The sequence below is a fragment of the Lynx canadensis genome, chromosome X (assembly GCF_007474595.2).
Source record: "Lynx canadensis isolate LIC74 chromosome X, mLynCan4.pri.v2, whole genome shotgun sequence".
NCBI classification, from domain to species: Eukaryota; Metazoa; Chordata; class Mammalia; order Carnivora; family Felidae; genus Lynx; species Lynx canadensis.
In genome coordinates this window covers 99,553,291-99,568,269 of record NC_044321.2, presented here as the reverse complement: position 1 = coordinate 99,568,269, position 14,979 = coordinate 99,553,291, and the positions used below count along the sequence as shown (strand labels likewise).

At 41.3% G+C, this 14,979-nt stretch overlaps 1 protein-coding gene across 1 annotated transcript in view; it reads left to right on the top strand.

Annotated features, from left to right (window-relative positions):
- The window catches only part of TENM1 (teneurin transmembrane protein 1), a 556,826-nt gene that overhangs the window by 389,145 nt on the left and 152,702 nt on the right, over positions 1-14,979 (top strand). Inside the window, exon 15 of the mRNA XM_032592148.1 lies at positions 1,042-1,258. Coding sequence (XP_032448039.1) covers positions 1,042-1,258 — 217 coding nt within the window. The remainder of the gene's footprint in view (positions 1-1,041; positions 1,259-14,979) is intronic.

Sequence of the window (14,979 nt, the reverse complement as noted above, 5' to 3'; positions counted from 1 at the left end):
CTCGTGTAAGAGTCAGCTGTTTATACACCTGTTTCTCCTACTAAACTCTGAGCTCCTGAAAACAGGAAAAGAGTCTTTTTCTCTATTTACTTCCCCAATCATCTAACACAGTGTTTTTGCACCTATTAGATTCTCAGATGGTCTCCCCTCCTCCTGTAACCCTCTGCCCCTCATCAATTCCTCTACCAAAGAATGCAACCTTTATGTGATTTTTTATTGGTACAACCAGAGATTCAAGAGTCTTGAGTAAATAGTGAAGGCCTACAAAATGAAAGAGAGCAACTCATCACATTCATATACCTGAGATTTATTAGTACTTGCATCAAATAACCGCGGTTAGGAACAAGTAAGCACTAGTTGATTCTACAAATTCAAAAAAAAAATGGTTCTGAAACAGTAGTGTGCCTCAGATTCACTCACAGTAAATATGCATAATCCTGGGCTTGAAGAAATTCTGATTTAATAGGTGGGGCTCAAAAATGTGTATATTTAATAAGCTCCCCAAGATAATTGGCTACACATTTGAAAATCACTGCCCTGCCCCAGACACAAATTATCACTATGAGAATGCCCACTTCTATTTTGAGAATTACCACTAGACAAGAATATTAGGAGATGTTTTAAAAAACACAAACAAATTCAAGTTGGCAAGCATTTGTTAATTGTGTGCTCATGAATGCACATGGTGTGAGAAATTCAAAAGAACTCTAAGAATAGTTGCTATCCTGGAGGAATGGCCTTGCTGAGGAAGAAGGAAACTTCTAAAGAGAGTGATACCTAATGGAAGACTCTATCCAGATGTACACAGTACAGCCCATAAATGCTGGAGGATTCAGGGAAGAAAGATTTATGAGCAAAATAGTTTGTGCCATCTAAACTCAGAGTAATTTTTCATGAGAAACATGCAAATTTAATAGATCCTAAACTCAAAACATGGACAGTTACCTTTGTCTGTATTCTAGATTTTTCTCCATCTGTGCATATTTTAAACAGTGTTGTTTCTCTTGAAGCTAAATTTCAAAAAGCATATTTTTTTTTCAGATGGTTTGACTGACTGTGTGGACCCTGATTGTTGTCAACAAAGCAACTGTTATGTAAGTCCCCTCTGTCAGGGCTCACCAGATCCTCTTGACCTCATTCAGCAAAGCCAACCCCTCTTCTCTCAGCATACTTCGAGACTCTTCTATGATCGAATCAAATTCCTCATGGGCAAGGACAGTACTCATGTCATTCCTCCAGAGATCTCATTTGACAGCAGGTATGTATGTATTTATTTTGTTTCTTAATAAACAGTGGTCATGGTTTTCCTTAACTGTGAAAGGAAGAGGTCTTCTAAAAGTCACGCTACTTTCCATTCCACACAGTATGTATCAATTCCTTTTTTAGGCATCTCTGGAATGCCCAAGACCTTACTGATTGGTTAAGAGTGAGAAGCCATTTCTTGAGATTCTTTATCGTAAAAGATACACATATAAATGTGTGTGTGTGTGTGTGTGTGTGTGTGTGTGTATACAGTTGACCCTTGAACAACACAGGTTTGAATTTCACGGATCCACTTATATGTGGGTTTTTTCGCAGTACAACACTGCAAATGTATTTTCCTTATGATTTTCTTGATACCATTTTTTGTCTAGCTTACTTTATTGTAAGAATACAATATACAATACGTATAACATACAAAATATGCATTAATCAGTTGTTTATGTTCTTAGTAAGGCTTCTGGTCAACAGTGAGCTATTAGTGGTTAAGTTTTTGAGGTATCAAAAGTTATATGTGGATCTTCCAACTTCATGGGGGAACCCTAACCCCTGTGTTGTTCAAGGGTCAACGGTATACACACACACACACACACACACACACACACACGTACAGTATGTATTATTTGTAGCAAAGCACAGATGAGGCTTTTAATGACAAAAACAGGATGGAAGTATAATTTGCAGATTTATTGTTTAGCTTCTGGATTTATCCCTTGAAAACTCCTGAATTTCAAAAGCCAAATGTTAAGTTTTATTCCTTTATGTAAAACATTTCTATATGAAAGATTTGGCTGAATTTGACGTCTTAATGTGAAATACAAGACTTGTGAAAATCTGTCTTCTAAGAAAGCTCAAATGCATGAATTGTCACTAAGACATGAGACCAAAGCCCAACCCAGTAGGTAAAGAATTTTTTCAAAATTAACTTACTTGTTTGAAGTATTATCACATGAATTTGCTCATTGCTATATTCTCTGCTTCATCTTCAGCAATGATATATTTTACTAATTAGCACTAGACATAAATGAGTCACTGAAGTCAACATTTCTGGTCTCTTAAAAATGTCCTCCTGTGTTCGTTTCACTACCTTCTAGATTGTTACAAATGGGAATTTGAAACATGCAAAATATTTGTCCAGTGGCCCCTGTCTACACCGTGCCCACTTAGTTGCATCGTGGTGGGTGCTATCAGTCCCCAGAAGAAAACTCAGTCAAGAGTTTATATTAATACAAATGATAATCTAAGAAAATTACCACTCAATCTTGAGCTACACAAAGTAGTAAACGAAAAAAGCCCAGATGTGCATGGAAATTTAAAACATTCAGCAGCATCCCTTCCACAGATTGTATGTAAGAACTGATACTGAAACTTAAGGCATCCTCATTGTTTTTATTATTGTTCGGGGGTGACCTTTTAGGTGTCTGACAGAACCCCAAACCTGTTCTGCCAGGGGATCGAGTTTGTCTTCTCCCAAGAGACTTAGTCCTCCCCATTCTGAAGTGTTTCTGCCAGCTCAGTAACAACTCCGGGGAAACTTTGTGATGGGCTGCAGTCAAAGTCATTATTTAGGTAGCGGAGGCTTATTTGTTGTCCACCAGAGAAACAAAAGGAACAAAACACAGCCATTCCCCCCACCCTCCCTGCAGCTTTCTCCATGCTTAGGGAAAAGTGAGTCCAAAACAAAACAAAACAAAAAAGTGAAAGAAATAGCAACCTCCATGTCACGGAGGTATGTTAAATGACTCACTGAACTCAAGTCAAGGGAGACGGTCAGGACCTGAGAGAGGCAGGACATGAGTGGTCATGACCCAGAGCAGGACACTGGCGCGATAAGCTTTGCAAAGTGAAGAGAGACTTCCTTCCTTGTGGTTCGGCTTCAGGCTCCAGCCACTTGCCAGCGCCGGCAGAGTGAACAGACCTATTCCTTACCGTAGCTAATGCCCCCTCCTTCTCCCAGTTTGCCCGAGTTGTCTTCATCCTTTTGTCAAATGCTGCGAGTTATCATTTGGCGCTGCAAGTCACATTTGAATTCAGAACGACAGGTCCCCTTCATCCAGTGGTCTCAGCTATTACAGACCTATCGAATCTGTCAGAAAAGGTGCAGGTCTTTTCCAAGGGATAGAGTTGAGGGCAAGCAGTCTAGCTCTGTTGCCTCTAAGAGATCAGCCCATGCGATATCACTCTGGGTAACGTAAATCCGACTCTGTTCACCTATATAGATAATAATGGTTACATCGAAACAGTACCTTTTTCATTTGCAAAGCCCTCGAACAGGCATTATTTCATTTTACCCTCACAGTAGCCCCGTGAACTATACATTTTTGTGTTAGTGCATTTTATGCATGAGGAAACAGGTTCAGAGAGATTAAATAATGCCCTGCATCACACAGCCACCGAGTTTGTATCATAGCAGCTCTTATAACTTTTCTGTTATGCCACAGCTGCCCCATTTCAACCTGTCCTTAACTAAACCTGGTGGCTTGGATCTAATTTATACTGGATGAGTTATATCGGGGTCACCACAAGAAAAAAAAAAAACAAGTGAAGTTAAAAATCCAGTTCCATTTAATACATTTCCATGACGTTATTTGATAGAAGAACACGGTTGAATGACGGCTAAGATGGGTCTTTCCTATATGCAAATTGTTATTTGGCAATTATTATGTGTCAGGCTTCACACTAAGCTTTTACATGTGCTATCTCATTTAATCCTTACCCAAACTCCATATGGTGGACACTGTTATTATGCCTACTTTCCATGTGAGGAAACAAGAACTGAGGTGTTAAGTAAGTCGTTTGCCCAAGTTCACAATCAGTGAGTGTCAGAGCCAGGATTTGAACCCAAGTAGACTGGTGCCGAGAGCTTGACCTCGAAACCACTATGCCAAGCCACTTTGGCTCTTTGGAAGGCTGGGATGGCTAACCCTGAAAAGACTTACAGCCCTTATACATCCCTGACTGTGGAGTTGCATGCTTCAGACAGATCTAGAATGTTTATGTGCCATAATCAGGCAAACCACTCTGCTTGTTTGCTTCTGCCACATAACTGAGAGATAGCTGGATAAGCCAATGAAGAAAGCCTTGTCAAGGGGCTCATTTGCCTCCCGGCAAAATGTGACCCCACAGATGACTCACCACTGAATGTTGCCACCATCAGAAGCCTTCGGAGCTCAAGACAGTGGCACGTAGGTGACTAATTGTTGCAAGGACACGTAAAGGTTAAACATCTGTTCATCCTTGTGCATCCAAGTGAGACTAGCTTTTGTTGTTTCCAGTTTGCTCCACTGGCACGTGAGAGCACATGAAATGTGTACCTCCCGTGCCCCGTGATGGCATCATGTCACTGTGAACATGTAACCTGCCCACAGTCGCATCTCTAGCAAGCCCAATTCGGTTACCGTTTTTTCCCTCAATACCTTTTACCCTGTAGCCTGAGTTTCATCTTTTTGATCTACTCCAACATGACTACAAAGTAAACCACCTATTATATACGTGTTCTGTATGACTTATTACTTTTTAATAATGTAAATAGGTGAACAGAAGCATTATTGATCTTCAGTGTCTAAGCATTTAATCACTATTAATAATGTAAAAGGTTTTTATAAATATGTAAAAACAAGAGTACATTAAACTAAACGACAGCAGTAATTTGCAAAGCCAGACATTTCACTAGCCATCACTAATGGAGAAGTGCATTTAAAAAACAAAATCCTACCAGGGTTAGTGCAACCGCCAACAGCAAGGTCTGGCCAAACTCATTTGTCCGTTTTGTAGCCATGAGAGGCTGACCCCACATCAATCCATGTCAGGCATCTACACCAGAGGTTGCTTAGCATCAGCCCGCAGATGTGTTTTGTTTGGCCCAGCATTTAAAAGTTAGAAGATCTGATATAAAAATTGGAAGGTTTTCCTTCCTTAGAAAATTTACGAAGCGCGCCATCTCTGCACCCATGGCCGTGACATAGGTGACTGCCTCTCTGGATAGGATGTGACATGTCTCTCCAGTCACCATTCCCTGCTCCCCTTACACCCGGCTCACTTCCATCCCATTCAATGGCACGCCTGGCCCGGCTGGAGTTAGAGTTGGTAACCTCTGGACTACACAGCTTTTATAGCCTTCCTTGGAATGACCTCAAGTGTTTGGTTTTGCCTTTCTTCTCTGTTTCCCTGAGGATCTTTAAAAATCTCATCTTACCATTTTACTTAATTTGGGGCCTTTTACTATGTTGGTTTAAAAAGAAAAAAAGGTGACTGAGCATGAACTAGAAATCACATGAATGGAATGATATTTCCACCCTTAGTTCACCAGGGCACCTGTGTATACCCTGTGAATAGTTGGTATACACTCTGCCTCACACCTTAGGCCAGTCACTCCCTTGAGGCAGGGGATTTTAACCGATGGCATCATGTATCACCAGTCATGACTCAGATAGTCTAGGTCCCACTTGTAGTAGGAGCAAAATGTTTACTTTCTATGAGAAGGACATTGAGAGGCATTTGGCTATTGTGTTTATCACTTAGAAGGGGTTTAAGAACAATTTAAAGATTTAAAAATTTGCAGCAATACTGTTGGGTGAAGTTATGGCAGCCTCTTCTGCCCACTCCTGGTAAATGCCCACCCTTAGTTGAAAAGTTCTAGAGTTGGGACCAAACTTAGTACAGCATTACGTACATAACAGCACTGTTAGCAGGGTGCAGAGCGAAGAGGTTGAGCAAAATGATAGGTTTCTTCTAGTTTCTATGAAGTTACTATATTTCAGTTTCTTGCTCCATACTGGGATTTATACAGTATTAGCTCTGGATTGTTCTAATTGCTAAATCGTAAGTTCTTTCAGGACAAGGACCAAGTCTGATTTGTTCTCTCCTTGTTTTGATTATCTATTGCTATGTAGAAAACTACTCCAAAACATAATGGATTCAAATATATTTTATTATTATATATCATGATTCTGTGGTTCAGAAATTCACACAGGGTGTGGCCAGGATGTCTTGTCTTTTCTTGGTGACGTTTGGGCTCTCAGCTTGGATAACTCAAATAGCTGGGGCCTGGAACACCTGGATAACAGCCAGGAATCTCTCCTTCTACATACAGCCTTTCTACTTGGGCTTCCCATTGGCATGGCCTCCAGCCTTGAGTTTGTCAGAGCTTGTATATGGTGGCTCACGGCTCCAAGAGGGAGCATTCCAAGAGACAAGAAATGGAAGATGCCAGTCTCTTAAAGCCTGTGTCCAGAAATTTTAACAGTGTCACTTATGTTACATGCTGTTAGTTACAGAAGTCACAGAGCTTGCCCAGATTCAAAGTGGGGGAGACATAGATCCCCCCTCATGATGAGAGAAGTATCAAAGAATTCGTGGCCATCTTTAATCTATCATACCACTGTATCCCGGATTCTAACACAGTACTTAGCAAAAAGCCGGGAAAGAAGGAGTGAGTGACTTCATTGTAGTAATATTGAAGTGTTCTTCTCGTATTTGCCAATGAAAAACTCATTTTTGTTGCCTAGAACACACAGATGATATTAGGACCTCAAATAAGTCAATTCCCAAATGTAGAACCAGCCTAAAGGTAAGATTACTGTTCTCCAAATAGCACAGGAACAAATTCATAAAAGATGAAGTGATTATCTAACAGCAGCAAAGTAATTACTCTTTTTTTTTTTTTTACCTTATGAGACATTCCACCACTGTCAGAGCCTGCCCATAATTGACATCATTTATAACTTTGTACAAGCGTCAATAATTCTCTCTTCCTTCAATGGGCTAGATAATCAAAATTTAGAATCAAGAAAAAATCAGAAAATAAGGAGCAATATCAAGAAGGCAACATGAAGGCTGCCGTGAACTGGCTCCCTTTGGTACACGTCGTCATTCTGTCTCATGAGAAAAACAAAGACAAGTGCCCCCGAGCAAACGGAAGTACTATAATGCCTATAGCATGGCATTCTTGGCAAACTCTTGACTTTCGCAAGCCTTCCCCCTCCCTTACTACACCCCGCTCGGTAATAAAACCTTGATTCATGCTCCTGATTATTCATGATACCTGGTAACAGCCATAATTACTTAACATAACTTGTTTAATAAAACATGCTTCTCTGCACTTAGTTGAGGTGGAAATTTATACCATTGGAAATCCTGTGAGTGGCAAAATGAATTATTGAATCAAGAGTGAGGTTAAGGTGGGGAAGGTTGCAGGGAGATGGGTCACTGCTGCAGAACCTGCTGATCTTGAATAGGGACTAGGGCTTAAAAACAAGCATACGTGAGCACCTGGGTGCTCAGAGAGTGGGTGGCACTCTCTCTCTCTCAAAATAAATAAATATTAAAAAAAGAGTAACCATACTTTATAGATACTAATTATTGCTTTTTAAAATTTGTATTTTACTGAAGTATTAGCATGTCCAGAGTAACCAAGGACTTTATTTTTTTTTAATTTTTTAATGTTTACTTGTTTTTGAGAGAGAGAGACAGAATGTGAGGAGGGGAGGGGTGGAGACAGAGGGAGACACAGAATCCAAAGCAGGCTCTAGGCTCTGAGCTGTCAGCACAGAGCCTGACATGGGGCTTGAACTCACGGACCGGACCACAAGATCATGACCTGAGCCAAAGTCGGACACTTAACTGACTGAGCCACCCAGGCACCCCTAAAGTAACCAAGGACTTTAAATTCTTCCAGAAGAGGTATCAAATTCTTCTGCCATCCCTAATAGAATATCCTGATGTCAGCTCTTTTTTTTTAAAGAGGCTATGTCTTCACTCATTTATTCAACAGATATTTCTTGAGTGCCCACTGTGTGCCAGGAACTACATGAATGGGAGGAAACAAAAGAAACCGCGTCCCTTTATTCAGAGCTCCCCTTACGTTCTAGTGGTAAAGGCAGTCAAAACATCAAGTAAATGCATACATAATTAAATTATTTACAAATTGCAGTAAGTTCTGTGGATTATGAAACATCAGGTTTTTAAGGGAGCTTGGAGTTTATCAACACAGGGGTCTCAAATTCAACTGCTTGAACCTAAGTGGATGTAAGACAAGAGGTATTCTAACAAAGACAAAGTCATTAAATAATGACAGAAGTGAGACTGACCAGGACGTTTTCAGCAGTAGCTCCGAGATGGGACTAATTAACTCAGGTGAGCATGAAAAGCTGCTAAAATTGACATAAACGGGAGACTATTGATAACTTGTAAGAAAAACACAAAGCTTATTTGGACCGTGAGCAGCTTAACTATTTGCAAGAAGCTTCATTCTTTGAAATGTGGGGCTGGAAGTAATTTTTTCCTACAATTTAAAATGTTTGTATTAAACAGATGAATTCCATGGGAAAAATCCATCAGCAAAACATTCTCATTTACCACAGTGAAAAAAATTCCCATTAACAACACTCTGGCATCATTTATAACAATGCATCCTATAGTTTCTTTAAAGGTAATCCACCTGGAGGAAGATTAATCATTTCACTCTTAAGATCGATGAACATTACAATGTTTATTTGGTCCATTTATTCATTTGGTGATGGGCACTGTCCTAGGCTCTGGGCCACAGCAGACAAAGTACCTTCCCCATACGGTCTAGTGAGGAAGAATGATGATGAAAAAGGCAGGGGGCACCTAGGTGGCTCAGTCGGCTAAGCGTCTGACCTCGGCTCAGGTCATGATCTCACGGCTCATGGGTTCGAGCCCCTTCGGGCTCTATGCTGGAGCCTGATTCAGATTCTGTGTCTCCCTCTGTCTCTGCCCCTCCCCTGCTTGTGCTCTCTCACTCTCCCTTTCAAAAAATAAATAAACGTTAAAATAAAAAGGAAAAGGTAAATGTCAGGTAGGTAAAGTACTTTCAAGTGAGATAAAGGTTAGGGACAGAGAGTGACCATTTTAATAATACTTTTTTAAATGTTTTTAAGTTTTTTATTAGAGAGCATGCACGTGAGAGGGGCAAAGGGAGAGAGAGAAAGAATCCCAAGCAGGCTCCCCGCTCAGCACAGAACCCAATGTGGGGCTTGATCCCACAACCCTGGGATCATGACCTGAGCCAAAATCAAGAGTCAGGTGCCCAACCGACTGAACCACCAGGTACCTCCAGAGAGTGACCATTTTAGACAGAGTGGTCCAGGAAAGCCACTCTGGGGAAGTGACACTAGAGCAGAGACGTCATAGCATTCATCTAGATCTTAGATGATCTTGGACCCTTATGCAATAGATTGTCACACAAGCCAGGGCCTGGCGGCGACTTTTAGGGATCCACTAAATCAGGATTCTGTGGCATTATATGAGAAGAAAAGGTGTAAAACAAACCTTTCTCAACAATTACTATATACTGTGTACTAGGTTTTACTATACAGGGATGGGGTGCCTATTCTCTAGGAGTAGTGCATTGAGAAAATTTGAATAGCTCAGACAAACTGAATAACCTCTAGAAAGAAATCAGCAATAGCCCAGACTATTTTAGTCCTGAAAAGAAAAAAAAATAGCAGATCCATCAATTAGTGTTGAACTCAAAAGAGATTAAACATATAGAAAGCACTCGCTGATTTGGAATTAGGAAAAAGAAGAGGTAAGAATAGCTTGTATTTTCGAATATCTAAAATCCAATGGTATTCAAGCATTCGTGGAAGCAACACTCACACTTTCATCTACACACAGGTAACCCCCCCGAAGGTCTATAACATGATCACTTGTAATTTTGCTGAGATACAAATTTGAATCCATATGTTTTCTCTTTAACTTTTTCACCAATCTGCTAGTTAAGGTTCTCCAAGTCTATTTGCTAATAGCAGGTTTTTGTGTAGTTAGAATCTAGGAACATGAAAAACATGATACCGAGTATACAACTAAGGGTTGATAAACACACAATACAACAATTACTGAGTAAATTGAATAAGCTAAGAACTGGGAGACACTCTTCCTAGAGCATCAGCATCTGCAAATCTATCTCGTGTTCACCTTGCTTTCTGAAGCGAAGAACTGCATATGACCTGCCCACATTTGGAAAAGGAATTCCAAGTGTGGTTTGGCCCGGCCACGGTCCCTCGCAGTTCTGTTTGTCTTACCATGTTGCTTTTCCTGAGCAACCTCCTTCGCTTATCGCTTCTGCAGTTTTCATCCTAAGTGGGAAGTTAAAATCATTGCTACTTGCTAATAAAGCACTTTGATCTCGTTTATATGAAAGGTGTTACGTATGTGAAGACGGGATCTCCTGATTTTTCAGACAACTATTTTGTCTAATGCTAAAGTTTAGGAAACACATTACAAAAATTACAAAGTGCTGAAGGTTCCAAGATATATAGTGCTGACTAGCTCCTGAAATCAGCAGTCAACACCTAAAGGTACCAAAAAGAAAGAACATGTGACTTTCACTTCCTTGCAAACGCTCTTGGGCAAAGAAGAACAAAAAGAAATCAGAGCACAAATCTTCAAAAGGCTGTTCAATTGATTGTGGTATTTTGGCACTCAGATGTTCTGAGATGCTTAATAATTGTGATTAGTAATACCAGTAGCTATCTATCTACAGCTTATCTCAGTAAGAATAGGGATTTTCTGACATTTTATCCATCTTAACTGCCCCATTAAGAAATTCAAAAGGCTCAACTCCTTATTACTTACTTCTTAGCCATACTATTTGCTTGCAGTGGCCGTAGCCGGTTCTGTCATCTAAATGTGTGTCTAGAGAGGGCAGAGTAAATGCAGGCTTGGGGAGAGGGAATAAGTGACACGTGGCCGCTCATCCACACTCCACACACAGCACGTAGAAAGTACGCAGCGGTTCGTGAATGTCTCCAGGAGCCCAGGCCCTATGGAAAGCGATAGCACCATCTTTGTAGGTGAGCTCTTTATGTTCATTTATAGCCACATTTTTTACATCTTAAGAAAGATCTGCAGTATAGCTCAGGCCCCTTAGAATCCAGGTCCAAAGGCCTCCACCGCTCCTACCACTTTCGAGCTGTGTTAAGTTGAGCGAGTTGTGTTTTTTTTTTTAACCTCTCTGGCTGATTCCTCATTTTTTAAAACAGGCTAGTAATTGTGTACCAACCCAAGGTTATACTGATACTAAATGAAATAAGATAAAGAAAGTGCTCAGAGTAATAAGTGCTTCATAAGTGTTTTATTTATGCAAGTTTGTGTATGTTATATATATTTAACAAGTACCAGGGGACACAATAGAGTTCCATTAGAAAGGTACAGTTCATAAGACAATCATTTTACTGGGTTGTTTTATTGTTAATGACATGTTTATGAGGTGGCTGAGGATAGGGCAGGGAAAAGTCACAGCGGTGATGACCGGCAAGGCCGAGCTAGACCTGGTGCGGGTGGAGCTAGGCCTCACGTTTTCCTCGTTTTCCTCAGTGGAAGGAAGAGTGATCCGTGGCCAGGCTATAGCCAATCAGACAGCCTTCCCCTATATTTAAGGCCTATCCGTTATTTGAAGGGCAGATTCGCAGAGAAGTGACAGGAAAGGTTAATGAGGTTAATAAAACCCCATAGGGCTGATTACAAAGAACCATTTGAGTGATGTGTAACACAGGCAAAATCCAAACGAAACCAAACCAACTAAAAACCAACTTGACGCTCTTCGGGAGTCGCAAGGGCTTACAGGACAAATATTTCAGGATTCAAATTCTGGACAAAAATAATCATGTGTCTAAATGAAGCAAACTGGCACTTACGCAGTCCTGAAAATGTGACTGTGTCGTCAGTTTTCTTATTGCTTCAAAACACTTGATCTTTTCCCCATTACTTTGGGGATCTCAGGCATCCAAAGCAAGCCTGCTTTTGACAAGCAATTACCAGGGCAGATGGGAAAATAGCCACCGTCCTCAGGGTGAGTGCCCCCATTTTGTTTTACTTGAAACATCGCTAGCCATGAGGAAAATAATTCTGCTTAAAAAGCTATCTGCATTTTCAATGGCACCACCTTTCCCAGAATGTCCTAGAATGTTGATGGGTAATGCTTCCAGCTGCTTTTAACGTTACCCATTTAGTAGGTATTATTTATTTGGGCCAGTGACCAACTGAGTAGGATTAAATCTGCCCGCTCTATTTCAGTAAAAACTAATGAGATTTTATTGGGTTTGCATATGAAAATTCACTGCATTCACATTTTCAGAACATGAAAACAGGTTTGTGCTATGACATTAAGTATTTTCATGGTGCTGTACCCGCTTAGCATGTATCGAAAACCTAGCCTGTGCTGTGTGGAAACCCCCCAAATATCTGAATATTAGAACCCTCAAATGTATTTAAATTATGAGATACCACATCGTAATTGTATGGCAATATATAAAGGAATGATGGGGTTAGTGTTCATAAATTAAGCATGCGAGGGGGACTGTTCATTCATTCTTCCCAGTCACAGGGGCACCATGTAATTCCCTGAAGTAGTCAATTAGCAAACAAAACTCTCATGAGGAGAAAGTCCTCATGCACCATCCGGAATGCTGGCCTCTAATAAATGAACTGTGAGGCATCTGTCGCACAGGAACCTCAAAGCAGTCTCTGAAACCTTTGAAGCAGTGCCATGAGGGTAGGTTCTAAGTATCTTATATCTTCACGTAAAAATATTTGCCTTGAAAGTCTACGAAGCTCTCTTGAGCATGTGCTGTGTACAGTCCTTGCCCTGAAGTAGACTATCTAATAGAAAAGACACACAGATATATAACTCTTATCCAAGACAGGTATGACTAGTGCAATAACACGAATCCAAACACTGTCTAAAGAGAATAACAAGGATGGGGGAAATTGACACTTATTTGACACGGACAAATCAGGTTAAAACATGTTTTCATTTTATGATCTCTGGATTTGAAGGAACCCTACGGTTCATCTCATAGTCCAACCTCCACTTTGTCATGACAGCTTCAACACAACTCCCCAAACTATAATTTGGCAGGGGTGCCTGGGTGGCGCAGTCAGTGAAGCGTCCGACTTCGGCTCAGGTCATGGTCTCTCGGTTCGTGACTTCGAGCCCCGTGTGCTGACAGCTCAGAGCCTGGAGCCTGCTTCCGAATCTGTGTCTCCCTCTCTCTCTCTGCCCCTCCCCCGCTCGCTCACTCGCTCTCGCTCTCTCTCTCAAACATAAATAAACATTAATAAATTTTGTAAAAAAATATACGATTTGGCAAACCGTTTATATAGATGAGTTAAAAATTCATGCCTCACAGATTTATTTCATCACGGTATGATTGTGAACCAGTTAGTGACTTGCCTGCCTTTATATGGCTTATGTCCTGTGCCTCCCTCTTCAGGAGTACATACACTTTGATCGGCTGACCGTGTTCTGGTCTTGCTTTCACTAAAACAGTTGTTCTCAAACTTTGGTCTTTAGCAGCATCAGCGTCACTTGGGAACTTGCTACAAATGCACATTCTCGGGCTGCATTCCAGACCTATGACTCAGTAACTGGGGCTGGAGCCCAGGGGACTGTTTTACCAAGCCCTCCGCGTGATTCTGCTGTGTGATCAAGTTTGAGAACCCCTCAGGGCACCTGGGTGGATCAGTCAGTTGAGCGTCCAACATCGCTCAGGTCATGATCTCACGGTTGACCAGTTCGAGCGTCGGGCTCTGTGCTGACAGCTCGGAGCCTGGAGCCTGCTCTGGATTCTGTGTCTACCTCTCTTTCTGCTCCTCCCCTACTCACGCTCTGTCTCTCCCTGTCTCAAAAAAAAAAAAAAAAAAAAAAAACACATTAAAAAAATTGTAAAGAAAAAGAAGTTTGAGAACCACTGATCTGTATATGAGAAAGATTACCGGGAGGGACTGAGCACCAATACCACAGTTCCTGAATTACACTCTAAAGAGAAGAGCCTTTCTCCAGTACATGATGGCAGTGGATGAGCTGTTTTAGCCCAAGTGACACAATCTCCAACCGTGCAACTTGACAATATAATAAGCCTGCGGGGATGTCGGGAAGCATTGAGCCACACCTCCTTTGCCGCAGGTTTCTATCCCAAATAATGAATCCTAGAAGAATTTACAGGGCAGGATTCCAGCACTGGTGAGTGGAGGACCCACATGGCCTCTCTCATCCCGGTCCTCAACACTCTCTCTTGACCAGAGCTGTCAGCTCTGGAAAGGATTTCATCTGTTCCTACGGAGAAAACAACCTAACCTGCCCAGCTGCCGCTAGATCCCCTGCTGGCCAGGACCTTGATTTTGAATGTTACCCTTCAAAGGTTGCTTGTGCTCAGGTTAGCAACAAAAGCAAATAGTTACAACTTCCCCGGTCCAGCGCCTCATTTTCCTTAGGAAACATTTTAATCAGAAATACAATGCAGTAAATTACATCTTCTTTCAGCAGTTTAGTTTTCAGCGTTGTTTTTCAAACCAACTCTTGGGCTTGAGATTGATGTTTTTGCCTGAGGTGTTGAATGAATATTGGAAATTTGACACTGAAGACAAAAGACAGCAAATAGAAAAGAGGAGAAAGGAACCAAAAGTTTATTGAAGGCTAGGGATAATTTGACTATGCCATGAAAATAGCAAATACAGGAGGAATTAGACCTTTTGCATCAGAATGGTCTAACAAGCAGCTTGTTAGTTAAATAAGGCTCCGGGTAAAGTGTATTCTGACTTGCATTTCCCAGGATGCCTGCTCTTCAGACCGAGCTCCAGACGCCTAGGGGATGCGGCATTTAGTTAAAGGGAGAAGTGGTTCCTTCGGTTCCTTCGGTTCCTTCGGGCTTGCCGCTTTAGCATAGTGACAGTGAGTTAGACAGCTTGGCAGCA